Source organism: Heterocephalus glaber, unplaced genomic scaffold (assembly GCF_053883595.1).
Source record: "Heterocephalus glaber isolate CG9 unplaced genomic scaffold, H.glaber_assembly_v1.0 deba00001457, whole genome shotgun sequence".
Taxonomy (NCBI): domain Eukaryota; kingdom Metazoa; phylum Chordata; class Mammalia; order Rodentia; family Bathyergidae; genus Heterocephalus; species Heterocephalus glaber.
In genome coordinates this window covers 29,900,600-29,926,843 of record NW_028258305.1, presented here as the reverse complement: position 1 = coordinate 29,926,843, position 26,244 = coordinate 29,900,600, and the positions used below count along the sequence as shown (strand labels likewise).

The window sequence follows — 26,244 nt, the reverse complement described above, 5'->3', positions numbered from 1 at the left end:
CAGTCTTTGAGACAAAATTTCTGCTTTTTTCTACATGTTTTTTAGCCTTACTGAGGTTCAGAAAACAATATCCCAGGCAGTGAAGGCTTTAGAAATCGTTTCTGACTTCCTGTCCTAATTGCCCTTCACCAGGCCAGGTCATAGGACCAGAAACCCTTTTCCCCCAAACCAACCATAAAACCTAGAAAAATGACTCTACCCGCACCTTCTCTTTCTAAGAGTTGGCCATAAAAAAAATTCTCTGCTGAGCACAGCGGCACACCCCTGTAATTCCCAGCTACTTGGGAGGCTGAGACAGGAAGATTACAAGTTCAAGACAATTTAGGGACTTAAGCAAGACCCTGTCTCAAAATAAAAAACGAAAAGAGCTGGGGATGTAACCCAGTGATAGAGCAGCCTCGGTTTCAATTCCCAGAACTGCAAAAAAAGAAGAAAAAAAAAATTCTCTCACCTGCCTCGTTTGACTGTAGGTCACCGGCTCCCCCATTCCAGAAAGGTTCCTAAGGAACTTGGGAAGAAGGAACGCTTCCCAGATGGGTCAAAAAGAATCTAGACAGATCAGCCATGCTGGGTTTCTCCTTCAGTCACTATTATTTTATCAAACCTTTCTTGTCAGTCGTATTTCTGCATGGCTGTCCATACTTCATCACACCTAAATGTAAGAATGGATAGTTCACCCAGAGGTCGTTGAGTCAAATAAACTATGATCAAAAAAATACATGACACTTTTCTCTTGGTAGCCTGTCTTTTGCTGTGATCCTTGAAGATGGTTAGGAAAGGGATCATCCCTTTCTCTGAGTGAAAATCAGGTGAAACAAAACCAAGAAAGAGCTTGTTTGGCCCTTTGGACTGACTCCTTGTAGTTAACCATGGTTATGGCCATTATAGATGGGGGTTTTCGGAAGTGGCTGGATCTAGAGTGTGTGATGCTGGGATCAAGGATGTGATGCTAGGATTGATTCCTGGTGCAGTGCTAGGATTAAGGGTGCCCCACCCTGGGTGTGAGTGCTGCCTGCCCTAAAGACAGGTACCCTGGATAAGACATAAGGGACAGAAAAAACGTTGCTGCTTGTTACCTGTTGCTTGTGGCTTGCTGCATGCTGCCTTCTGCCTGCCTGGTCTGTGATGCCCTTCTGCCATGCCTCCCTGCCTTGCAGCCAGCAACTATGGACTGAACCTCTGCAAACTGTGAGCCAAATAAATCTTTCCTCCTTTAACTTTGGGTGTCAGGTATTTTGTCTCAACAATGTGAAAAGTAACGAAGACACCAGTGTAAGTAGTTTTAAAGGTACAGCTTCAAAAAAACCAGGAGCATAGGGAGAGAGGTGGAAGCTAGTAGAGGGATCAGCCAGGCGTGTGCCTAGAGATGGTAGTAGGGTTGGTCAACCAACGTGTTTTGTGCTCTCAAGCATAGTCAGTTCTCCCTATCTGTGGATTCTGTGTCCATAGAGAAAATCTTTGGGGGGGAAAGAATTGCATTTATGCTGGCTGTGGTGGTATATGCCTGTAATCCTAGCTACTCAGGAGGCTAAAGCAGAGGGATCACAAGGCTAACAAGAACCTGACTCAAAAAATAATAATAATTTTTTTAAAAAGGCTGGGAATGTAGTTCAGTGGTAGTGTGCTTGCCTAGCATGTGTGAAACCCTGGGTTTGATCCCCAGTACCAAAAATAAAATGCATTTGTACTAAACATATTTACACTTTCTTCTTATCATTCCCTTAATAATATAGTATAAAAACTATTTGCATTGTATTAGGTATTATATGTAAGGTAAAGATGACTTAAAGTATATGGCAGGGCTGGGTATGTATGGTGCATATACCTGTAATGCCAGCACTTGGGAGGCTGAGGCAGGAGGATTGCTGGGAGTTTGAGACCAGCCTGAGCTACAGTGAGTTCAAAGCCAGTCTGAAACATATAGCGATATTGTCTCAAAAAAAAAAAGTAATTTATGGGAGGATATGTGTAGGTTATATACAAATGCTACCTTTTTATATAAAGGACTTGAGCATCTGCATATGGTGGTATCTTATGGGGGTCCTGGGAATAAAGCCTCGGGGTTACCCAGGGAGGAATGGTAAGTAATGTGACACTTTTGGGCACAAGGACTCAAACTGCTTGGATTCAAGGTTTGGTTCTGCCACTAACTAGTGTTTTGGAGCAAGTAATTTTTCCATCCTCATGTGTGCAGTTTCCACATCTGTCAAATAGAAGTAGTGATAGTATCTACCTCAGAGAAACATTCTGAGGATGAAATGAGTTCAGTGTAGTGCCACAGGAAGTGACTAGAACTTAGAGAGTGCTCAGTCAGTGTTAGCTGTTGGAGGGCCCATGAGTAGGACTCAGAGGCATCCAGATAAGCAAGGGAGGAAGCAGGACAGGAAACCTGGAAGAGAACCATTCATCTTTAACTTGTGCCTGGCCTGCTGAGGTATGGGGACTTGTGGCCTGCAACTGGCCTGACTGATTCAGCCTGTATCCTGAGAGCCCCTTCACCTGTGGAAAAATAGTTCATGGGCTTGCACTCCTACTAATCCAAAGAAGACAAGGTGGACACAAAGGACCTCAGAAAATGGAATGGAATTCTAAGTGATCTGAAGGAAAATAGAGTCAAATGAAATCTTGGTGATAACACAAAAAACAGCCTATATCCAGACCATAATCTCTTCCGTGTAAACCAAGCACAGAGGAACTTAAAGAAACAAAGTATCAGGAGATGGCCAGGCACAAAGCTGTAATTGCGGTAATGCAACATCACTCTCTATAGTGTCCCTCCCCACAAAAGAGTCCATGGGTATTTTATGCTCATCAGTATATCCTTTCACCATGAAAGATACGTAATGACATAGAGAGGGGCTGGGGATTTAGCTCAGTGGTTCTGCCACCTGCCTCGAAAGTGCAAGGTCCTGAGTTCAATCCCCGTTACCAAAAAAAAAGACATTTGACAAATGAGAAGTTGCAAAAATTTCTGTATGGTACAATTCTGTATATATAGAATATATGTATGTATGTGTGTGTGTGTGTGTGTGTGTTTGTATATATACTTATATGAAGTTAATTCAAAGAAAAAAATGCACGCCAAACTCTTAACAGTGGTTACTACTGAGAAGGAAGTTAAGAGATGAAGAGTGGCTTTTATGTTTTACCCTGTGTTAAGGTTGCTGGATTAGCAAATACTGTAAAAATACAGGGTATCTAGTTGAAATTTCAGGTAAACAACTGATACTTAACATGTGTAATAATACTGTGAACATACTTATACTAAAAATCATTGTCTGAAATTCAAGTGTAACTGGACATCCTATATGTCCTCTGGCAAGCCTGAATTATATCCTTTTGTATTTTTTTTTTCTCAAGATAGGGTCTCACTATGCAGTTCAGCCTGGCCTTAAACTATGTAGCCCTGCCTGGCCCCAAACTCGAGGCAATCCTCCTGCCTCAGCCTCCCAAGTGCTTGAATTACAGCTGTGCACCACCAAGCCTGGCCTCTTTTTGTATCACTTAACTCTCTTTAAAGGATATTTTCATATACTAATTGTATAGTTTTAAAAAAAGAATAAGATTTTTCCCCAATACTACATAAAGGTGTAATTTTTAGATAAAAACATTGATTGGCCTAAAAAAAAGCAAATTATAAAGCAGCATTATACTAAGATCCCAGTTGTATAAAAAGAAAAAAAAAGCACTAGTCTGCATACACTAGAAGAGGGAAAGATATAAATACGATTATGAACAATGGATCTCTCTGGTGATGGGATTAAGGAGGATTTAAATTTCTTTGTGCATTATAAAAATACTTTAAAATTTTTATAATGAACATGAATCACCTTTGGAAAAGGAAAAAGTCATGGGTTAAAAAATCACATTTTTCTGTCCTTCCATGAGGACTCTTAGGGCCCAACTAAGCGTAGCTCCCCTCAGAAGAGAGTGGTGGGCAGCAGTAAAACTTGTCGTCTCCTGACCTTGCAGGATACCTCCAAAAGCAGCCCTATTTTGGAGCCGTGGTTGGGAGGGTGGCCAACCGAATTGCCAAAGGGACGTTCACGTTGGATGGGAAGAAGTACCAGCTGCCCATTAACAGGGAGCCCAACAGCCTGCATGGAGGACTGAGGGGGTTTGATAAGGTAAGCTAGGGGCCTCGGACAGAGCCCCCTTTTGACACAGTTCACAAAGTGCCCTCAAGCGCGCCTTCTGTTTACGCAACCCCAGCCCTTGCGGTGATCTAGGGTTTGGGGAGCAGACCTGGGACCCATCATTCTCTGGCTCCTCCCACTGTCACAGGCGCAGGAGCTCTGAGTGAAAAGACAGGAAGTGGCTTTCTCACATTTCGGGATTGAGAAACCAGGTTAACAATACATTGATTAATAATAATACCCAGCATTTACTGCTCAGGCCTTTGCATACATTATCTCTAACACTTACTATAGCTCTGTATTATAAGCAAATGAAAAGGCTTGGGCTTTGAAAGGTCACACAGCTCCTAAGTGGGACAGCCAGGGTGGGCCTGGCCCCAAGCCCTCACGCAAGCCCTACAACTGCTTTGAATGTGTCTTGTAGCCATACCCCGAGCAGTGTGGCACTGCACCCACACCTCCCCTTCTGCTGAAGTGCTTTGTGCCTCACAGTTACCTCTGGTTCTCTCCACTTTCCCCTTCTAAATAAAAATTCCCATTCCCCAAGTGAATCCCTGGAAAACAGGTCAAGAAAGCAAATGGATCCACCAGCTTCTCCCTGGTGTAGAAATGCCTAGCCTTCTGCTCCCCAGACCCATGGGAATGTGCAGGTTAATCTCAGTGACTCTCCTGCTAGTCTCGTTTCAGGCTGTGAGAGAATACTTCAGAGATCAAGTCCCTTTAAATTATTACCCCCTCGCACACACATCAGTTATTTGCTAGAGTCAGATAAGACAGCAACAGATACAGCAGCTAACGACCACAATTTCTTCTTTTCTGCCTCTGGCCACCACCTCTCCTGTTGAAGGAAGTTGGTTGCTCTCAGTTTTCCCTCTCCCACCAGCTTCCTGTCTGTGACCTAGAACCAGATTGCACCGTTGGTTCTCTTTTTCCTCAGTGATAGGCTCTTCACCCGTGGAGAGCAGAAGGCTGAGGGTGGCAAGTGTTCTACCAGTGTTGGAGCAGTCTCCAAACATCCCAGGTCCGTGGCAATGCCCAGCCAGGGGAAGTTGGACCTATCTCTGGTTGGGGTGAAGCTCTTCAGAGTTATCGCAGAGCAGCACCTTGTTCTAGCTTGTTCCTCTTCTCTCTGTGGTATTTTCTGAGGTATTGCTTCATAAGGATTCCCTGTATGAACACAGAAAAACAGTCTTTGTCCCTTTTCAATTGCTGCAACTGAACACACCCACTGGGTGATTTATACAGATGAAGATTTATGTAGCTCACAATTCTGAAGGCTAGAAAGTCCAAGAGCAGGGTGCTAGCCTCTGGTGGGGCCATCTTGCTGCATCACAACATGGGGGGGGGGTGTCAGTCACGTGGTGGGATATGGTAAGTGAGCCAGCCTGGCTCTTTCTCTTTCAAAGCTGCTAATGCCATCTTGGGGGGAGGGGTGACTCTCATGACCTCATCTGATCCTAATCACCTGCCAAAGGCACAACCTCCAAATACCATTAACGTGAATTTGGGGATTAAGTTTCCAACACAAACTTTGGGGGACACAGTCAAGCCATAGCGGTATCCTCCAATGCAGCAAGCCCTTCTGTGAACCAGGGAGCCCAATGCGCTAGGATTCCTGAGGCCCACGGTACAGTGAGGCAGATGGACCCTTCCACAAGCAGCAGTCATAGGTGAGCTATAGTAACACATGTGAGCAGCTTGCGGTAGGAACTGGGTGTGAACAAATGAATAGCAGTGGTGGAGGTGATAGCTGAAGTGCCTTTGAAGAATAGATAGCGTTTCATTCAATCTGCAGATGTTGGAGAGGATGACTGTGTAGCAGCCAGAGGGCTGGGAGAGAACAAGTGTTTTTATGGAGCCACTGAAAGATTTTCAGCAGTAGGTTTTGATAGAGTAACGTGAGCAGCATCAGATGAACTTTTTTCTCAGTATTTTATTGGATCTCAACAAATGCTAAATGACTAGTTTGGAAGTATGTGCTTTTCTATTTACATCAACACATTTTTTAAAAAGATGAAAGTTGAGTAACCTGAGAGGATTCAGAATAGTACTTTGAAGCCTAGAGATATAAAATTTCGGGAAATTTGGAAACTGCAGGGCCACGAAAATCTTTCCATTAAGAAGAATTACACTTAACTGCTAATTTGGTTTATACAAAAATCTTTCCATTGTGTCTTTTCTCTAAAAGAGAAAATTTAGGGCTGGGTATGTAGCTCAGTGTGAAGGCCCAAGGTTCAATCCCCAGTCCTGCAAAAAAGAGGGGGAAGAAGGAAAGAGAGAGACAGACAATATCTAGGTAGCAAGTTGGTGGTATTTTATTTTGAATATTTAATTCCTAAAATTTTCCATTTGAGGAATTCTTTTTTTTAAAAAAATATATATATATTTATTGGTACATTTTAGGTATAAAATACATTTACATTTATCATTGGGTGCTTGTACCAGAACATGATGCATCTTAGTTTTTATTTTTTCTCCCATTACCTGTGCATCCTTCACCCCCTCCACCCTTCCCTATCTACACAGAGTTTGATTCCTTTTTTTTTCCCCCATAATTTTTTTCTTTCCCTTCTTCCCTTTCCCCTTTCCCTTCCATCATCCCCAAACCCTTGGACCTTTTCTTATTTCAAATTATCAATTATTGGTTTTAATCATTTTCATCCTTATTTACACTTTCAATTTCTCACAGTAGAGAAGCTATTCGGTATTTACACGTGTGTCCTATTTATTTCACTTAAGAGGATGGCCTCAATATGCATCCATTTAGCTATAAATGTCTCTAGTTTCTCGTTCTTTATGGCTGAGTAGTACTCCGTTTTATAAAAAAAAAACATCTTCTTTATCCAGTTTCCAGTCCATGGGCACTTGGGCTGTTTCCAAGCTTTAGCTATTACAAATTGTGCCACTATAAACATAGGTGCACATATATCGCTGTGGTATGATTCTTTTAATTCTTTGGGGAAGATTCCCAGTAGGGGAATAGCTGGGTCAAATGGGAGCTCTAGCCCTAGTTCTTTGATGTATCTCCGTACTGATTTCCACAGTGGTTGTACCAGTCTACACTCCCACCAACAATGGAGAAGGGTTCCTTTCTCTCCACACCCCCGCCAGCATTTGTTATTGGTTGATGTCTTGATAGCAGCCATTCTTTGTGGGGTGAGGTGGAATCTCAGTGTTGTTTTCATCTGCATCTCTCAAATGACCAGTGATGTTGAACATTTTTTCATATATTTACTTGCTGTTTTTACTTCTTTGTCTGAGAAATGTCTGTTCATTTCAGATGCCCATTTTTGAATTGGGTCTTTGAATTTGGGAGGTCTGATTTTTTTCAGTTCTTTATATATTCTTGATAGTAGACCTTTGTCTGAGCTACAGCTGCTAAATATTTCTTCCCACATTGTAGGTCGTCTCTTAGCTCTGTTGGTAGTTTCTTTTACAGTGCAGAAGCTTTTTAATACAATGAGATCCCAGTTGTTGATTCTTTGTGCTAGCTCCCGTGCTACTGAAGATTTGTTCATAAAGTCTTTTCCTATGCCAATGTCATCAAGAGTTCTACCTAACTTATCTTCCAGCAAGTTTAGTGTTTCTGACTTAATACTTAGATCTTTAATCCACTTCGATCTTAGTTTAGTGTGCAGTGATAGGTATGGGTCTAGTTTTAATTTCTGACAGGTTGAAATCCAGTTTTTCCAACACCATTTATTAAATAGACTATCTTTCCTCCAATGAGGGTGGTTGGCTCCTTTGTGAAAGATGAGGTGACTGAGTATGTCTGGAGTTGTTTCTGCATCTTCTAATCTATTCCACTGATCTTCGGGTCTGTTTCTTTGCCAGTACCATGCTGTTTTTATCACAGTAGCTTTGTAGTATAGTTGAGGAATTCTTTTTTTAATTACACATACAACAGACTTCCTATTTTAAGTATCTTGAAAGGTCAGCATTTCTGGGAGATAATTCAGGTGTAAAATTCTTTTTTTTTAGTACCTGGGATTGAGCTTGGGACCTTGCACTTGCAAGGCAGGTGGTGGCACCACTGAGCTAAATCCCTGGCCCATAAAATTCATTTTTTACTAAGCCCAGTGAATTCATTTCAAATGCCAGCCTCTTTCCTGTGGATGAGGGCGGACTCCACTCTCTGGGCTGTGCTCTCCTTCCTCCCAAACATGATGTCTGTGAGAAGCAGACCCTGCCAGCGAGGGGTGGCCAGAGCGTGGCCTCACACCCATTCCTCTGGCCCAAGAGGTTGCCTTTTAACTCTATTTGGAATGACAGTTTGACCTAAACTGTACTGTTGAAAATGGAGATTTGAAGAAAAATTCACCGAGACTAAGATGTCGAATAGTGTACAGTATGCAGCCAGACTTGTCTGAATCCTGGCTGTGACACTAATTACATGTAAGAATTTAAACAACTTTTTTTTCCCTTTCAAACAGTGAAGTGTGAAAGGGTACCACAGTACTTTTCTGGGATGTGGGAGGTAGAAACGGGCAAGATAACTCTGCGGAACTCAATTTGCTCATCTGTAAAATGGGGATAATAATATTCGTTGGAGCCTTATGAAACTTGTCAATGTTTGTTTCAACCTACAAAGATGGTCATTTCCTTTGGCCCAACCTAATCCTTTCTTCCAAGCTGTTGTACGTACAGCACCAGGTCAGTGACTGGTGAGCACTGAACAACTTGGAGGTCTTATTTCTGCTATAGGCTCTTTGTAGCTATCCTGAGCTCCCTCAAGGGATTGGGACTCTGGCCGACAGAGTAAGGGAACGGGTACCTGGGCCAAGCAGTTTGTCCTTTCTGAGCCTCTGTTCTCTGCCCCAAAGAGGATAATGACACCTACTTTCTCTCTGCTCTGAGAGAACTGAGATTGTGCCTGTGAAGTTTCTATCCAGATGCCCAGGCTTACATCAGGCACTCACTAAATGTTGGTTTTCCTGTCTCTAGAAGTGTGATTTTAGGGCTTCTAGGGCCAAGGGGAACCACTGTGTTCATCTAGGATTCCTACTCCTATTTCCAAAAGCTCTTTTGGAAAACTTCTTTCATATTTTTCTTGTCTTTCTTAGAATGATACTTACTAGAACAAGAAGACACTTCTAACATAATTTTTACACCTTTATTTTACAGAAAGTTCAATGCTTCAAGTCATATGACAAATTAGGAACAAACTAGGCCACCAAATTAGGACTCCTGACTTGGAGGCTGGACTTCCTAATGGAAAACAAGTACCTTATTTGTTTTAAATTCTGCCCTGGGACCATAAGAACCTTGGAGTTTATATTTGTATATAGTACCTCAGGAAAAAAAGGCTGATTCATTAAGGTTACTTTTTAGTACTGTTAAAAAGGTATTGCCATATGACATTTATCAGAAATGGAGCTCCAAGATTAAAATGAATATATATATCAAAGAAGAAGAGAAAAATATTATAGATACATATAAAATCAGAATGCATATAGGGAATGGGAATAGTTACAGAGAAAAATAAATTTTTTTCATAAACCACTCATCTTTATAAAACAAAGTTTTAGATTAGTTAAAATTCAAGCTCTTGGTCAAAAGCCTTAATGATTATATAACTATTTCCCTTTCTGGAATCAGTTATCTTTTTTTTTTTTTGGTACTAGGGATCAAACTCAGGACCTTGCCCTTGCAAGGCAGGTGGCGGCACCACTGAGCTAAATCCCCAGCTCCGGAATCAGTTATCTTTAATATTGAAATGTGGCATTTAGCTTGGGACTGGTATGACTAAGCAGCTTTGCAAACGCTTTTCTCTAGGTCCTCTGGATGCCTCAGGTGCTGTCAAATGGTGTGCAGTTTTCCCGCGTCAGCCCAGACGGTGAGGAAGGCTACCCTGGAGAGCTGAAAGTCTGGGTGACGTACACCCTGGATGGTGGGGAGCTCGTGGTCAACTATAGAGCCCAGGCCAGTCAGGCCACACCGGTGAATCTGACCAACCATTCTTATTTCAACCTGGCAGGCCAGGTGAGTGAACTTGCTGCTCCCCAACTCTGTAACTGACGGTGCTTCATGGAATAATCAGGAGGTATGGTTAGAGAGACAACAAGTGTGGACTTCCTGTGGGGCTGGGGTCACCCCGTGAAGGTGAAAAGGGCTCAGCAGAGCATCTGGCTTATAGTAGGTGCTCAATAAAAGTAAGTCATAGAGGAAGCCGGGAGGAATATATTGTCCTGCCAAGAGAAGTATCTTTCCCGTATGCTTCAAACAAGAACTAGCTATTTCAAGAACTCCCTCACTCATCTAATTGCCACATGTGCTTACATTTGCTTCCCTTATTGTACTCCTGCTCTCCTCCAGACTACTTCCATTTAAGGTGCCTTCTACCCTTGGCTCTCTGGCAGTGATGCTGGCCTCACTATTTAAATATGCTGTAAACCCATTTGTGCTCCCACCGGGCAGCCCACTAGCTCCTCCCACAGCCTCTGGTGGCCAGTCCTGCCCTGCACAGGGCAGTGAGAAGAGCACCGGACTTGGATTTAGCAGGCCTGGGCTTTTTTTTTTGGTACCGAGGATTGAACTTGGGACCTTGGGCTTACGAGGCAGGCAGCGGAACCACTGAACTAAATCCCCAGCCCAGGCCTGGGCTTTTTAGATTAATAGGCATGTTCCAAATTTCATCATACTCTTTCCTGAAAAATAAGACCTAGCTGGAAAATAATCAGCCCTGAAAACTAGAGCTCACAAATGGCCAGCCCTACTCAGCCTGTCCTTGCCTGCTGGTGGCGGGTTTTGGGGGGGTGGGGTGGGGGGGTGGTACAGGGGATTGATCTCAGGACCTTGCGCTTTCGATGCAGGTGGCGGGACCACTGAGCTAAATCCCTGGCCCCTGATGACATTTCTTTTAGCCCCTTTCTTTTTTTTTTGGTACCGGCGATTGAACTTAGGACCTTGTGCTTGCGAGGCAGGTGCCGGAACCGCTGAGCTAAATCCCCGGCCCCCCTGATGGCATTTTTGATCTCTGGTTTTCAAGGCTGATTGTTCTCTGGCTAGGTCTTATTTTCAGGGAAACACTGTAGCTACCTATTATTTATCAGCCACTGTTAGAAGCTTTATAAAGCTCTTGGTAAAGGTACTGAAATCAGCCCAGCACAGGGATGAACCTCAGTGGGAAAGGCCTTAAAGTGTCTGTCCACCTATGGATGGTATGGAGCCACTGACACGCCCTTCACTCATCCCCTCTTAACCACCTCATTCTCTCCCCGGGGGAACAACTTTGTTTGTTGGAGTGGATCACTTGAGACAGAATAAAAAGCTCAGCCAAACCCTGTAGATTACATCTATTACTTCCTCCTTGTCTGAGAATTCGTCACTGTCCACTTGTCTTGATTCACGTTGGTGTGATTTCTATAAGAGGATGTTTACAGCCAGCCAGTATCTTACATTTTTGCCCCTTTTAAGGAGTGTGCTGCTACTGTGCTGATTTGTTTCTGTATTTTTTCTCAAATACCAGAGCTAATTGGCTCTTATGTAATTTCCAAAGTTCAATCTTTAAAAATAAGAAAGATGGCTTTTTACTTGCTTGTTCTTATCTTCAGGGACATCTACAAATCCTTCTTGAGATTTTAAAAGCAAACCAAAAGCCAAAAACAAAATAGAGCACCCCACCATAAGAAGGTCAACTTTTTAAAATAAGTTCAGGACGGGGGATTTAGCTCAGTGGTTCCGCCACCTGCTTTGCAAGCCCAAGGACCCAAGTTTGATCCCCAGTACCAAAAAAAAAAAAAAAAAAGACTGATAAAATAAGTTCAGAAGAAACGATAGAAATAGAACAAAATATTGTTTTATGTAGGTCATAAATTATGGTGATTTTTCTGTTTTCCAGTTTTGTATACTTAGGGACATCCTGTTTTATAAAGTGGGGAATAATCTAAAGGAGTAGATTCAGAAATAGCAAGAGGTATTATACATGAAGTGTTCCATCTGCCAATGTGCTCCAGTGAAGGAGATAGATAGCAATGAAAGATTTTCTAAGGCTCTATTTTCCACCCTTCCAATCCTACAGGAATGATAGGTATTTCTGCATCTCTTCCCAGAGGCTGAATCATTTCCTGAATCCTAGACTTCACTCAGAAAGGTGGTCAATATTAACCTCCTACAAACACTTTTTGTATCTTTGTTTGTTTTTGAGACAGGGTCTCACTACATAGTTCAGGCTGACATTCAACTTGCTATGTAGCCCAGGCTGGCCTCAAACTCGAAGCAGTCCTCCTGCCGCAGCCTCCTGAGTATTGAGATTACAGGCATGTGCTGCCACACCTAGCTGTAAACACTCCTTTCATAGCTTCTTTATTAGTGCAACTCAGGCACCACCTTCAAAGTTGGCACCAGCCTTCGGAGTTGCTGGGGTGGGGTGGATGGGTCCTCACAGGCCTGGGTCGGAGGCCCCCCTTCATCCTCAGAACCTCCCTTACCCGACCCTGGGAAGCATTATCTGCCTCACACCCTCTCTGGGGAAATGGGTCGAAGATTGACATTTAAAGTAGTCAACTTTTGTTCTGCTTTGGGGCCCAAGAATTGGCCCATCACTTCTAATTTTGAGTGTTGGAGGCCTGGGAGGTGGCGGGGAGAACTGCATTTATCAGTGAAGGGGAAAAAGTCTGTAGGACAAAGTGTTTTTTGTTTTGTTTTGTTTTGCTGTACCTCCTATGCCTGACACAAAACCCAGAGAATGTGTTGTTTGTTTGAAACGTTACCTAACGAGCTGTGAAAGCAAATCGGGGCGAATTGACACGAAGAACAGTAGCTATGGTTGTGCTGTGACTAGATAGAGGCTTCCTCGGGGACCCAGTCTCTTCCATGTTCCCTGCTACTTCCACAGTGTTGGGCTCTGTCTTTGGCTTTGTCCCCTCGTAGCCGTCATGTGGTTGTGACAGCTCCAGGAGTCGCTTCCTTATACAGTCATCTCCAGAGACCAAAAAAGGACCTATTCCCTTTCATATCTCTAATGCGGTTGCTTTTTCTAGAAGCCCCCCGCAGACCCAAAGTGTGACTCCCACCCTAGCTAACCTTGCCAGCAAGGGCAAGATTGTCCAACCCGAAACCTACCTTTCTAATGCCCTCTATTTTTTTTTTTTTTTTTTTTTTTTGGTACCGGGGATTGAACTTGGGTCCTTGCGCTTGCACAGCAGGCAGCAAAACCACTGAGCTAAATCCCTGGCCCGTTCTGCCCTCTTTTTTTGTTTGTTTTTTTTTGGTACCCTGGATTGAACTCGGCTCCTTAAGCTTGTGCAGCAGGCGGAGAAACCACCATTCTGCCCTCTTTTTAAAAAATGTTATAATAATTTTTGGGGGGGGGGTACCAGGGATTGAACTCAGGACCTTGCGCTTACAAGACAGGCACAGCGCACTGAGCTAAATCCCTGGCCCCAGACTCTATATTTTATATGTTGCTCAAGTTAATTCCTCTTCACTTAATAAAAAGAGGACAAACAAGGCAGGAGGCCTGGGGTTGGACACTCCTGGAATTGAGCCCAATCTAACTTGTGCTCTGGGGGTGGGGCGCAGGTCCCTGCCCTGACTTTAGAACCTAGCATAGAATAAATAAGCGAGCTGTTTCCTCCTGGAGAAGGACGGACGTGGTGTCAGGGGAGTTGCTGTGGCTTCTGTGTAACCAACAGGGTCCGTTCCCTCCCGCTGGAGGCGTTAGGAGCTGAATGATGCAGCAGTGTGGCGGAGCACACAAGGGTCTTTAAGCCCCAGGCTGGTCATCATGACTTTGTAAAGTCACCGCAGAAACAGGTAGCAGCTAAGCGAAGTTAACCAAAGCAAATACTGAACTCAGAGATGGGCTTAAGGTGTGTTTGTAACTCGGCATTTCTTGCCAAGTTTTCATCAGAGAGGACATGAATCCAGCAGTGCTGTTTCACTTGAGTCCACCATTGTATTTTTCCAGGCCAGAAGAAACATAGACTGAAGCCTGCTTCTCTTCCACCATGAAGGTCACTGCTGCCTGGTGACCCGGGGCCCCTCAGAAAAGGGGCCCCTGATAGACATACCTTCCCTTCTCCCCGCTTCTTCCTGGCATCTCAGACTCCTAGTTTATTTCAGTTTTGATGTGTGATTTTCAGGTTGATTCATTTCTTCCTGCCCTAGTTCTTTTTTTTGGTACCAAGGATCAAACTCAGGTCCCTGTGCTTGCACAACAGGCAGCCAAACCACTGAGCTGAATCCCCAGCCCCCTAGTTCTTTTTTGTTGTTGGTTGTTTCTTGTTGGGTTTTTTTTTTTGAGATAGGATTTTGCTGTGTCGTTCAACCTGGCCTTAAACTCACTGTATAGCCCAGATTGGCCTCAAACTCACAGTGATCTTCCTGCCTCAGCCTCCTCCTGAGTGCTAGGATTACACGTGTGTACCACCATGCCTGGCACTAATTCTTTTTTTTTTGGTACTGGGGATTGAACTTGGGACCTTGTGCTTTCAAGGCAGGTGAGAGAACCACTGAGCTAGATCCCCGGTCCCCTGGCACTAGTTCTTAAAAAACAAAACAAGTCAGGTGTGGTGGTGGCACATGCCTCTAATCCGAGTACTCCAGAGACCAGCCTGAGCTACATAGCAAGGCTGTGTCTCAAAACCAAACTAGGGCTGGGGATTTAGCTTAGTGGTGCTGCTGCCTGCCTCGAAAGCACGAGATCCTGAGCTCAGTCCCCAGTACCAAAAAAAAAAAAAACCCAGCAGAAAAGGACATTCATAAGCAATTGTAAAACACTAGGAAAAAAGCCACAGGTCCATTTATATGAGAAAGGATAAATAAATTGTGATATAGTCACACTGTAGAATACTACTCAACAATGAAAAGGACCAGGGCCGGGGATTTAGCTCAGTGGTGCTGCTGCCTGCCTCGAAAGCAAGGTCCAGAGTTTGATCCCTGATACCGGAAAAAAAAAAAAAAAAAAAAAAGGAAAAGCACCAAATTATTGATCCAATAGCATGGGTGCTCTCAAGAGCATCATGTTATGTGGAATATGTGGAAGATACAAGGCACACGAGCATATCTACTGTAAGATTCTGTTTATGTGAAGTTCTAGAGTAAGCAAAACTGATCTATCGCAGTAGAAATCAGACCAGGGTTTTGGTAATCGATACGTAACTTTCTTAAAGAAGGAAAGGACACAAGCACCAGAGGAAACTGAAGCCCTGGACAGATGCTAGGCCATGAGTCCAGAGCAGTCTGCAATCTCACCTCACTGATGATGTTTGAGAGGCTGTCTTTCAAGTCTTGCTTGTACAAAGGAAGGACAGAGGAGTCTTCTTCTTTCAGGACTCTTTAGGTCTACCTGAACTGTATACCAAAACCCTCTGTGTTAGGCCTGGTAGTGCACTTTGATAGCATGTGCAAGGCCTTGGGTTTGGTCCTTAGCACTGCAAACAAACAAGCAACAATAATAACAAAAGCAAGCCAGGCAGGAGGATTGGAAATTCAAGGTCAGCCTGGGCAAGCTAGCAACCCTGTTTCAAAATTAAAAACGAAAGGCTTGCTGGAGATGACCTTAGTGTGAAGTCCCTGAGTTCAATCCCCAGTACCATAAAACGAAACTCCATGTCGAGCTGAGCCCTTTAACAGTTCCGAAATCTCTCCCCTCACTTCTAATTTCCTCAGTCCCAGAAGCCTCTTCAGTGGCAGCGCTACGCTGAGATGTAAGAGGGTGCCAGAAAGGATAGATGCTGTCATTCAGAGCTGCACTAGGCAGGGGTACAGACCCCTCCCATTCTGGACCTGCCCTTCCAGGGCAGAACAGGGAGCAAACAAGCAGCGAGGGAGGGAGTGTGGGTGGAGGAGAGGTCCTGTCTTGGTCTTGCCTGTCTCCCGAGGCCTCCTGCCCCTGCCCACCACACACCCACTTGGAGACTATGAGGGAATCACTTCTTCGGCAGCAGAGCATCATGGGAGTTCCTGTTATGTTTACTCACAGAGTCTCATGGTCTCTACATCTTGGGCCTTTCTTCTCAGAGTGGCTTAACTCTCAGGGTGGCCCAAGTCCTTCTGCTCACACAATCTGTGTCCTGCCAGCCTGTAGCCCTCTGCCTCTGTTTCCCTCTCTGGAACCAGGCAGAGGCTCAGTTTTGCTTTGCTTGGGATTTCCTGGCCTCAGCACTACTGAAATTCTCGGGGAGGGGGGAGGGCCACTGTCCTGGGCATTTAGCAGCCTCATGGGCTCCTCCCACTAGAGGCTGGCATATCACCACCCATAGACACTGTCCCATCCCGCGGGTAAGTCAACGGAGACCCTAGAGGGGGAGTGAGAATGACAAAGGACAGGGGACACGAGAGATGGAGACAAGACACGTTTCAGATCAAGTCTCGTTTATTGCGGAAGCTGCTACAGCATATATACCGTAGGGTTAGAGGGAAGGAGCAAGGGGAGGGTACTGGGGCTACTTCCTTGTTGCCGGGTAGACTTGCAGCAGGCCCAGACATGCCTGTAAAAGGCACTCAAGAGTTCTAGCGGGGGTGGAGCAAGGCCCCCCACAGGTCCTCCCTTTAAAATTATAATTTTAGAAAGGCGTCAGGAGAGCCAAGCCTGCGGGGGCTGAGCCTGTCTTGGGTCAGAGCGACATATGTGTCTGCACCGTGCACCTTACCCGTCATCGGTTAACCAGAGAATCAAGGCTCTGGCATCTGTCTTAGGCGGCGCACGAGGGCTCTCTCATTGCATGGCACACTTGCTCAGTTGCCCGTCATTGGCTTGTCAGCCCACTCACCAGGTGGGGCGAGAACACTTTGCCACAGCAAGGACCTAATCGACGGTCCGGCATTCGTCCTGGTCAGCCATTGCCAATCAATGATAGTAGACCTGTATGGGTGCTGTTTTTATTGTCTCTATCTGGGCTCTAAGGAAGGCCATGATTTTGTTGTATATTATGGGCCCCAAAGAAATGAGCAGAAGTAGGCCCAATAAGGGTCCCAGCAAAGGGAGAAGATAAGGGAGGAAACCATTGAGGCCAGTCCAGAGGGGATTTTGAGCGAATTTTTGTCGTCGTCTGTTTAGATCTTCCTGAAGTTCGCCAATTTTTCCCCTGACGATCCCAGATTTATTGGCATAGAAACAACAATGTTCATTTAGGGCTATGCAAATCCCTCCTTGTTCCGCCGTGAGGAGGTCCAGGCCCCTTCTATTTTGAAGGACCACCTCAGCCAAAGAATCAATCTGATCTTGTATATCTGTAAGAGTGTTGGAGAGAGCTTGAACAGCATTAATCAACTGGTTGGATAATTTGGCATAGGAGTGTAACGCCACTCCGATGCCAGCAGAGCCAGTGGCAAGGGCACCGGACACCCCCAGCCCCATGAGCAGGGGGACCAGTGAAACGGCCCTTTTACGTCGCCCAGCGATATAGTCAAAGCTGGGCAAGGGCACTGGCTCATCTCCAGGAATGAGGGCGATGTCCGGGAGGACAGTCGCCACCACGCACAGCCCAGTCCAATTAGTGGGGAGGGAGGTGAACGCCAAGCTCCCTCCACAGACGAGCACGTGACCTGGGGCAGGGCAAATGGCGGCAGAGCCATTAAGCATTACAGAGCAGAGAGAGAAATTTTGGACTCTGACAGGTATATCGAAGCTATCGTTGTGGCCCGAACTTAGATAACAAGCTGAAGCATTGAACTGTACTGGCTGGACCCTGAAGGGCAGAGAAAAACTGCAATTGTAACTAGGACTGTTGGCATAGTCAGTTTGGTCGACAACTGGCAAGGCGAGGGGCAGGGGTGTGCCAAGGGTCAAGCATAGCCAACAATCCGCAGCAAAGGCTGGGTTGGATGTATTGATCAATTGATAAGTGGCCTCTAAGACACTCAGGGTTTGGACATCAGGGTCTGGGCCTCGAGGTTTGGGATGGGCCAGCGGATGATAATTTAGGGAGGGGTACATCTCTTGGGTGATAGTCTCGAGCTGTTTTTGTACTCGCTCTTCTCTGAGCTGATCTGAAGGCCCACCACCATCAGATACATGAATTGGGGCCTGTGGCGGCCAGCAGACATCTTTGCCGGGACTGCCGTTGCAGGAGGCTTGGCCAAATTTAGGATATCCAGTGGGGCTGGAAAAGTCCCAGTCACCTCCGACGGAGCCCCTGTAAGTTCTTTGTAGAACAGCAGTTAGATATATTTTTCCATCGGAATGTGTACATTGTTGGGCTTCAGTGTAACAGGTAGAATGCATCTCTGTGGCCTTGGCACAATTGGCAGGGCATGGCCCTGGTTCGCCATTGACTGTTGGTATGACTTTAGGCTTAGGGACGCAATCCCATTTTTGGTTATATCCTTTCGCTAGTGCGGCCTCATAAACCAAGTAGGCAATCTTGTTGCCGCAATCAGTACTATGAGTGTAACTTGTGGGTGCAGCCCCGCCAGAACCCCCAGCACAGTCACAGGGGTTACCATACAGGGCAATGAGCAGTTGTTCTTTGTTAACTGGTTGAAATCCGCTTTTTGTTGTCGGTGCTAGGAACAGCAACAGACCATGTAACAGATTTAGGGATGTCATCTTTTTAACCTGTAAGCAAAATTTCGTCCTGCAATGTAAGCAAGGCTGGGCTGTAGATAAGAGAGTTAGGCTAACCTGATTAAGCTTTTGAAGATAACCAATGTGGACATATTACAATAACATATTTAAAACTTAACCAATGTAAATATTTTGTAACAACATATTCAGTGCTTAAATATCAAGAATAACCACTGTAATCAATTTATAACATATTTAGATAATATTCGTTGTGATGTGTCTCCCATAAGATTATAATATAAAATTTACTAGGGGGTCCCTTTAATGAATTAAGACCAGAATAATCATGTTCTGGGTGGCCACTTCTATATTCATCAAAGGGAGTCCCCATCTATATTCATTTTGACAAACAATTAAGGATATATATCTTTTTATTTTACAACTGTCAATTGCAATTTGATTATTGCATGTAGGTGGCAATACACATTACTTTCATAAAATAAATCTCAGTGGCACTTTGATCAATTAGCAACCTGGGAAGGAAGGCATGTCTTTAATTTAATAATATTTATCTGTAAGTCAATTTAACAATAGGCGAATATCCTTTGAAAAGGAAGGAACATGTTGAGCTCAACTGTACGAACACAAACAACAGACAATAGACAAACATATGAGACAGTGTATAAAATTAGGGTGCACTCAGATATAACTGGCCAAATTGAATTATACTATTCTCTTTATGATTATTAGATTATAATTGTAGGCGCCATTGTTAACTGGTTGAAATTGGACAATGTTAGGTCATCGGCATCATCAACACGCTTATCAACTTGTTTTACTAAGCGTTCTGGAAGCCACCTGGCCAACTTCATTTCCATGGAGTAAACACACACTGACCCTAGGCCCCAGATGAGTACGGGGTCAGGCCCATGCCATGAGTGGTCCAGGGGGTCTCTCCACATCACAGAGGCAAATTGTTTTTGTGTCTCTGGTTGCCAGAAACGGTTAGCTGCGGATAATCCCTTAGCATCCAAATTTAAAAAGTTAAGAATAAATAGTGCATGTGATATTAGGTTTCTGGGTGACCCCTTGATAGGGTACCATCCCCCCTTTTTTATTTTATCTAATGTAATTTTGAGTGTGAGGTTGGCTCGTTTTATAATGTCTTGTCCTTGTGGATTATATGGGATTCCCGTTATGTGTGTTATATCTAATTGTTTGCAAAACTTTGAGAAACCAGAGCTGGTATAGCCTGGACCATTGTCTGTTTTAATTTGTTGTGGACATCTAAGTACTGAGAAGGCAACTAGAAGGTGGGCAATTACATGTTTAGTAGCCTTCCTGGATTGTAGGGTGGCAAATATAAATCCACTATATGTATCAATGTTGACATGTATATATTTAAGATTTCCAAATTCAGGGTAATGTGTGACATCCATTTGCCATAGGGCATTTGGAATTAAGCCACGAGGATTAACTCCTAGATGAGGTGTGGGAAGATGGAGGGTGCACGTAGGGCAGGTTTTAACAATTTGTCTAGCTCGTTCTCTAGTAAGTTTATACATGAGGCGAAGCGTGTGGGCACTGAGGTGATGTAACTGGTGCACCTTCTGTGTCTGATCAATCTGAATGGAGGCATCAATACTTAGAGAGTAGGCAGAAGCCTGAGGTCTTGTGGCCAGATCTGTTAACTGGTTGTCTTCTGTAAGTGGGCCGGGTAGGTTAGAGTGGGCACGAAGGTGCCCAATAAAAAAGGGCTTGGATCTTTTTCTGATTAGATCTTGTAATTGAATAAAAAGACCACCAGTTTGAGAAGCGTGTTTTATCAATCCACATGTCTCTAATAGGGGAACAGATTGAGCAATGTAAGCACTGTCAGTAAAGAGATTAAAGGCTTGTTCAGGGAATGCAGAAAAGACCGCTATGACTGCATGTAGCTCGGTTATTTGGGCTGAAGAACAGCTGGTTTGGAATTGGACAATGTTATTGTCCCACACATAGGCAGCTATCCCGGTAGAAGAACCATCTGTAAAGACTAATAGGGCTTCTGTTAGAGGAGAACAGGAAGTGACTTTTGGGAAAATGAACTCATGTCTATTGGCAAAGTCAATAAGTTTGTTTGGAGGATAGTGATTGTCTATTAAGCCTGTATAAGAAGCGAGAGCAATTGGCCAGGAGTCGGTAGTCTGTATAAGCCAATCGATTTGATCTTTAGGGTAGGGTTGGATAATAATATCAGGTTCTTTTCCAAAATACATTTTTTTATGGTCTCTGTCTAGGATAATCAGGTCTGTAACCGCAATATAGTAGGGATAGAAGACCCGTTTAGGGGAAACCGGGAGATGAACCCACATAAGGGGTGCGGTTTGCCAGAAAACAGCAGTGGGAGAGAGAGAGGTTTTGCAGATAACATACTGCAAAGGAGAGTTATAATCCATAAAGGTAATTGTTTGGTTTTGGATAGCTTGTTCTACCGCGCTAATGGCTTTACGTCCCTCGGCGGTGAGCTCCCGAGGTGAAGTGGGGTGGCTATCTCTTTGTAGGGTATCATAGAGAGGTTTTAGGTCATGTTTAGTAAGTTTTAAATATGGCATGAGCCAATTTATATTTCTCAGCAATTTTTGGAAGTCGTTTAGGGTTTTAAGATTGTCCAACCGTAAGGTAAGCTTTTGAGAGGAAATGTTATGTCCCTTTATCTGAAATCCGAGGTAAGTATAGGGGTCTTTTAGCTGAACTTTATCAGGGGCAATTTGGAGGCCACGAGACTCAAGGGCCTGTTGGAGATCAACATAACAGGCTAAAACCTCACTTCCTTGTTGTCCCGCCACTAGGACATCATCCATATAATGGACAATGTACATCTGAGGCCAGTTGTCTCGGGTGGATTGGAGGGCTGCGGCCACAAATGACTGGCATAGGGTGGGACTATTGGCCATGCCTTGGGGCAGTACTAGCCATTGAAAGCGTTGCATTGGAGCACAGAAATTGGTCGCCGGAAGGCTAAATGCAAAGCGTTTTTGATCAGCAGGGTGCAAGGGAATGGTGAAAAAACAGTCCTTTAAATCAATGACAACTTTATAATATCCAAGGGGGATGGCTACCAGTGAGGGAAGACCGGGTTGTAAAGCTCCCATAAGTACGATGGTCTTATTGACTGCTCTAAGATCTTGTAAGAGCCTCCATTTTCTTGACTTTTTCTTAATGACAAAGATGGGAGTATTCCATGGGGAATTGCTGGGGATGATATGGCCAGCGTGAAGCTGTTCCTGCACCAGCTGCTGAGCCGCTAATAACTTATCTTTGGAAAGGGGCCATTGATCGACCCATACCGGATCATCTGAGAGCCAGGTGATCTTTTCAGCATGGTCCACAGGAGTGTCAATGACCCCTATGGAAAATGACCTAACCCTGCTGGGGGGGGGGGGGTCGAAGGACTGGCTCAATGGGCTGTATAATACCTGCAGAATTTTTACCTAGCCCTTTTCCTGGAATGTACCCATTTTTAAACATCTGCATAGTGACGACTTTATTAGGGCTAGAGATAATCATCCCCTTTTGTGATAATAGGTCTCTCCCCTTTAGATTAATGGGTAACCCTGAGATGATATAAGGTTGAATGGTGTCCTGATTGTCATCTTGGTCTTTCCAGGTCAGATCTTTGGCACTTTGTTTAGGGTTTTGACTCTGACCTATACCCTTGAGGTGGGTGAGGGTGTCTTTTAATGGCCACGCCTGAGGCCAATCTTCTCCTTTGATGATAGTTACATCAGCACCGGTGTCTACCAATCCAGAAAACTGTCTCCCATCTAACCATAAGGTCATGAGAGGCTTCTGGGCTAGAGTATTTTCGACCAGTAGACATCGGATGAGCCGAATCCCTGGCTGCCTCTGACGTTGTTAAGAGCCTTATTAGAGGTAGGGAGAAGGGGAAGGAGTAACAATTGAGCAAATCTTTGGCCGGATTGAATGGTGTTAATGGCTTTGGGGGAAGAAACCATAACTTTAATCTCTCTGGAGTAATCACTATCAATCACCCCCGGGTAGATTAGCAGCCCATCCATAGTGCTGCTGCTTCTGTCTATTACAAGCCCAAAGGTCTCCTTAGGCAGGGGTCCAAAGACCCCTGTCGGGAGGGCCTGTACCCCCATTTCTGGAGTCAATACTGTGTGGGCGGTGGAACTGAGGTCCAGTCCGGCACTTCCCGTTGTTGCTCTGAAGAGGTCTGAAATGGATTGTTGTTTGCTGGAGCAAAATTGAGTGCCCCGTAAATTTGTTTGGGTCCGGGGGCCCGGGGCTGGCCCCCTTTTTCGTTTCCCTGGTCTGGGTTATGGGCAAGGGGGACGGGCCGGCCTTGAGCGTCTGTCACGGACTTGCATTCATTTGCCCAATGTCTCTCTTTATTGCATCGAGGGCAAGGCCCCGGAGGTGTGGCCCTAGGGGCCGACGCCCTAGGGGCCTGACATTCCTTGGCAAAATGACCCGTTGCCCCGCACCGGAAACATTTGTTACCCGGGCGGCTCGACAAAAACTGTTTGACCGTGTAACCCTGTATGGCGGCAGCCATAGCAAGCCCCTGTTGGTAGGCGGTCCCAATTTCTGAGCAAAGGCGAATGTAACCTGAGAGATCAGTTTTCTTTTTATAAGGGCGGATGGCAGCCTGGCAAGCAGCATTAGCATTTTCAAAAGCAAGCTGTTTAACAAAATCTGTCCCGGTTTCTGTGCTCCCAAAAATCCGACCCGCTGCTGTGAGCAGGCGGTGAACAAAATCCGCGAAGGGCTCATCAGGCCCCTGTCAGATATTGGTGAGAGAAGCACTCACATCTCCTTTAGAAGGGAGCTTTTTCCAGGCTCTAGTGGCTGTGGTCTGAATCTGGGCATACAACCCCGCATCAAATTGTATCTGTTGATCGTTGGCGGCATAGGCCCCATCCCCCAGAAGCATATCGAGTATCCAACCATTACCCGCCTGAGCATTGTGTCTAGCAGTATCTCGGCAATTTTTCACATATTCAGATTTTCATAGTAAATAATCACCTCCTGTAAGGGTGGCGCGGGCCAGAGTCTGCCAATCAATTGGGGTGAGCCAGTTTTCTGCCACCGATTCTAAAATGGCCATTGTGTAAGGTGTAGTGGCCCCATATTGAGCAGCGGCCATTTTAAGTTCTTTAATGACCTTAAAATCGAAACCACTGTGGTGTCTCCACGCCTGTCCCTGCGCTTCAGTAGTTTCAGTTACGGGAAAGGCTTTCACATTTTCAAGTTCTAGGGGTACTCCTGATCCGGATGGCACCCTAGGGGCCGCCCCTCTAATGGGGGGTCGTGGCTTAAATTTGTCCTCTCTACGGACATTTTCATGGGTTTTGCCTGTTCTTAAGCCTTCGAGCTGGGTAATGAGTTCTTGGTGTTCCTTTTCTAACCTTATTTGTTCTTTTAGAAATTCTATCTTGTCCCGGAGTTCCTTTTGGGGATCAACAGCAGGGCATGCCAAAGCAGGCGCATTGGGAGTGTTGGGTACTGGAACATAAGGAGGCGGACATTGAACTATGGGTGGCCAGTCAGGATTATGATATCTGGTTGTCTCCTCCTCAAGATTGGCCCAGTCAGCCTCCCCCGGATCGTTCTGTGGCAAGGGGGGGTGTCTGAGGTGGCGGAGGGAAGGGTACAAGGCCAGTTCCTCCTTTACAGGCGGGGCGGGGTCAGAGGCAGGGGCTGAAAGAGCGGAGGCGGAAGCTAAGGAGCGCCGAAGCTTTTCTTTAAAAGGCTTGGAAGAGGCAGAGCCCGTCTGTAAACCCTCATCAGTTGCATTTTGTTTTTTCTTGTCTGAGTCATCGTCACTATCAAAAGACATCAAGTCTTCTCCCTCATTCTTTGAGGGAGTCCCGACCCGCAGGGGCTCGGGCCTTGGCGCCATCTTGGCATCTCGGGGGGTGTTTACAAACTTCTCATTCCGAGGGAGCGTGATCCACCCTTCCTCCGATCGGAGAGCTGTCTCCCTGATCTGGATGGCTTGAGCCACCAGCGGATCTTTGGTTTTTTGGGAGATAATTTCATTAATAAGATTCTAATAAGAAAATGCAGTAATCGGGACCTTTTCTGGTCCACAAGTAGCATAATAATCTTTAAGGGCCGCCCCTACTCTTTTCCATCTCCTCTCGTCAATGGTATCCTCAGCGGGAAACCAAGGGCAGAGATCTCTAATATAATCAAAAAATTTTAACAACTGTTTGACTGTAACCTTTACCCCTCGTGTCTGTAAAGTTTCTTTAAGACCTTCTACAAACAACTCATGTTGGCTAATCTCCTGTCCCATAATCGCTGCTCAACTCACCGAGGTGCAGGAAAGACGGCAGGTTCACGTCAAACGCAATCCTCTTTTTTCTATTTTATTGGGCCCTCGAGCAGTGTTCTTCACTGGATCTCCCGTTCTCTGGCCCCACGTTGGGTGCCACTTGTCCCGTCCAGCGGGTAAGTCAACGGAGACCCTAGAGGGGGAGTGAGAATGACAAAGGACAGGGGACACGAGAGATGGAGACAAGACAGGTTTCTGATCAAGTCTCGTTTATTGCGGAAGCTGCTACAGCATATATACCGTAGGGCTAGAGGGAAGGAGCAAGGGGAGGGTATTGGGGCTACTTCCTTGTTGCCGGGTAGACTTGCAGCAGGCCCAGACATGCCTGTAAAAGGCACTCAAGAGTTCTAGCGGGGGGGAGGGGGGGTAAGGCCTCCCACAAGACACAATCATTAGTTCCATCTCCAGATGTCCCCTGCAGGACAAACATGTCCCCAGCTGAGCCAAAAGCCCTCACTTGATTCCTCTTTCCCAACTTCTGCTATGAAGCTTTAAAATATAGCTATTGTTAATAAGAAATATACATGTATAAAGTGTTTGCCAATTTGCAAATGGCACATCATGTCCTTACCAGGTTCCTCATCAGGACCCTGGAAGAAGTGGGGACATTGTTACCCCGATTTTGCCCCAGAAAAAATGAGACTCCAGGAGGCTCTGTGACTTTCCTGGGCCCACACGGTGAGAGCTGGAACTGGGCCCTGGCCCTCCCACCATGACCCGGCTTCCTGGCAAGCCTCTGACGCCCACAGAAGGGCAAGTGCTCAGGAGTGTGCATGGTTCTCGCTCCTGAGCTTCTTCATGTGGCACAGTGGGGTCCACCGAGTGGGAGCCGAGACAGAGAGGGTGACAGATGGCCCCCTCTAGTGAGGCTGGAGGCTGTGCCCGGTGCTACCTGTGTATGGCAGGTCAGTGACCTGGCTGCTCTGTTTGCCTGGTGTGTGAGAGAAGAGCAGAACCACCTTCGCTAAAAGCCAAGGGCCAGGGCTGGGGATTTAGCTCAGTGGTTTCACAGCCTGCTGCGCAAGCGCAGGGGCCCGAGTTTGATCCCCAGTACCAAAAATTTAAAAAAATAAAAAAATAAAAGCCAAGGGCCAGAAGACTTTCAAACCCTCGGGTCCCCCTGACTCTTCACTTTCATATTCCACTTACAAAAGAAAATGCACAGGGAGAGTCACACATTGGAAGCTTCTTCCGGATTTGTCAGTAGCTATTTGGAGTTTCTGTCTACCCACACTTAAATGATTGTATTTAATCTCACCGCTGGTCAATATGAATTTCTGAAGTTTTGGTGAATGATAAAACCATAT

The 26,244-nt window shown here is 45.3% G+C and overlaps 1 protein-coding gene across 1 annotated transcript in view; it reads left to right on the top strand.

Moving 5' to 3' along the window:
• Galm (galactose mutarotase) overlaps positions 1-26,244 on the top strand; it is a 79,580-nt gene that overhangs the window by 5,100 nt on the left and 48,236 nt on the right. The window contains exons 2-3 of the mRNA XM_004839319.3: positions 3,973-4,127; positions 9,912-10,118. Coding sequence (XP_004839376.1) covers positions 3,973-4,127; positions 9,912-10,118 — 362 coding nt within the window. The remainder of the gene's footprint in view (positions 1-3,972; positions 4,128-9,911; positions 10,119-26,244) is intronic.